The sequence below is a fragment of the Laccaria bicolor genome, genomic scaffold (assembly GCF_000143565.1).
Source record: "Laccaria bicolor S238N-H82 LACBIscaffold_37 genomic scaffold, whole genome shotgun sequence".
NCBI classification, from domain to species: domain Eukaryota; kingdom Fungi; phylum Basidiomycota; class Agaricomycetes; order Agaricales; family Hydnangiaceae; genus Laccaria; species Laccaria bicolor.
In genome coordinates, this window is record NW_001889908.1 from 382 (window position 1) to 1,536 (window position 1,155).

Consider the following 1,155-nt stretch of genomic DNA (forward strand, 5'->3'; position numbering starts at 1 on the left):
GGAGTTCAGTAGGAGTCCAGTAGGAGTCCAGTAGGAGTCCAGTAGGGGTCCAGTAGGAGGGGAATGTGAAAATGCTTTTTTGGAAAGAATGTTGAAATCCAGTAGGAAGAGGTGGAGGAGTGATAAGTATTGAACCATTCCATGGAATCCATCTGGGGGAAGTATGGAATCCATCAGCCATTCCATGGACTCCATCAACCATTCCATGGATTCCATCTGGGGGAAGTATGGATTCCATCTAGTCCATATGGAATAACCCTGGGAGGGTAAAGTATTGGTCCAGGACCTTTACATCGTCAGGACTTTCAGGTTCAAATCCAATGTTATAGTTAGTTAAACCAGGAGGTTTATTTCCATTTGATTTAACAGTGTTCTGCCAGTACTATGTATCGGATATACTAAGTCTACCTATGCATCACAGCAGTCAATTGACCAACCTTCCTAATTAGGAAGGTAGCCTTGCTGAGCTCCCTAGAGCCAGCCTTGGTGCTCACTGATTCCCACGGCTTGCTCACTGTTTTCAGGGTCCAAAAGCACACTTTCCAAATGTGGTTGTTTTCAGGGTCCAGGGCGCATTGCCAAATATGGAAATGTGTGCTTATCTAAAAGAAAAATAACAATAAAATAGCAGAAAAATAAGAAAAAATGGGGGATGGTGGTTATGATGGTAGGTTGTTTTCACGGTCCAGGGGATGTCCAAATATGGTAATCTATCCAAACATGGCCAGAAAATACCCCGAAAAATCAGGAAAAATTGGGGGATGGGGTGATGATGTTAGGTTGTTTTCAGGGTCCAGGGGCTATGTAAGTGTCTGCTTTTTGAGACTACAAAAGTTTGTAGGGTGTGTGCTTTTTCACTACAAAAGTTTGTAGTGTCCTTGACTATGTGTAGGTTATTAATACAAACTTTTGTAGTCTACTGCAACATACCCCAGCCATTTCCTCATCAAATATGTGCCATGAATGGGATGGATGGGTTAGGCTGACTTTGGATGACCTTTTAACCCTAACTCTAACTTTATAGTCTAAGTCCAAGGTTTTTAGTCTAAGTCTGACTATTGTAGTTTGTCGGTAAACGTTGTAGTCTAAGTCTGACTTTTGTAGTCTTTTGTAGTCTATCAGTAAACTTTGTAGTCTATGTCTCACTTTTTGTGT

At 41.6% G+C, this 1,155-nt stretch overlaps 1 protein-coding gene across 1 annotated transcript; it reads right to left on the bottom strand.

Moving 5' to 3' along the window:
• Nucleotides 1-238: 238 nt before the first annotated feature.
• LACBIDRAFT_331892 (uncharacterized protein) lies at nt 239-939 on the bottom strand (the record flags this gene model as incomplete). The annotated part of the gene is made up of 3 exons (XM_001886356.1): nt 239-382; nt 438-602; nt 931-939. The coding sequence occupies 3 exons, from the start codon at nt 937-939 to the stop codon at nt 239-241; spliced, it is 318 nt and encodes a 105-aa protein (XP_001886391.1).
• Between the last annotated feature and the right edge of the window lie 216 nt (nt 940-1,155).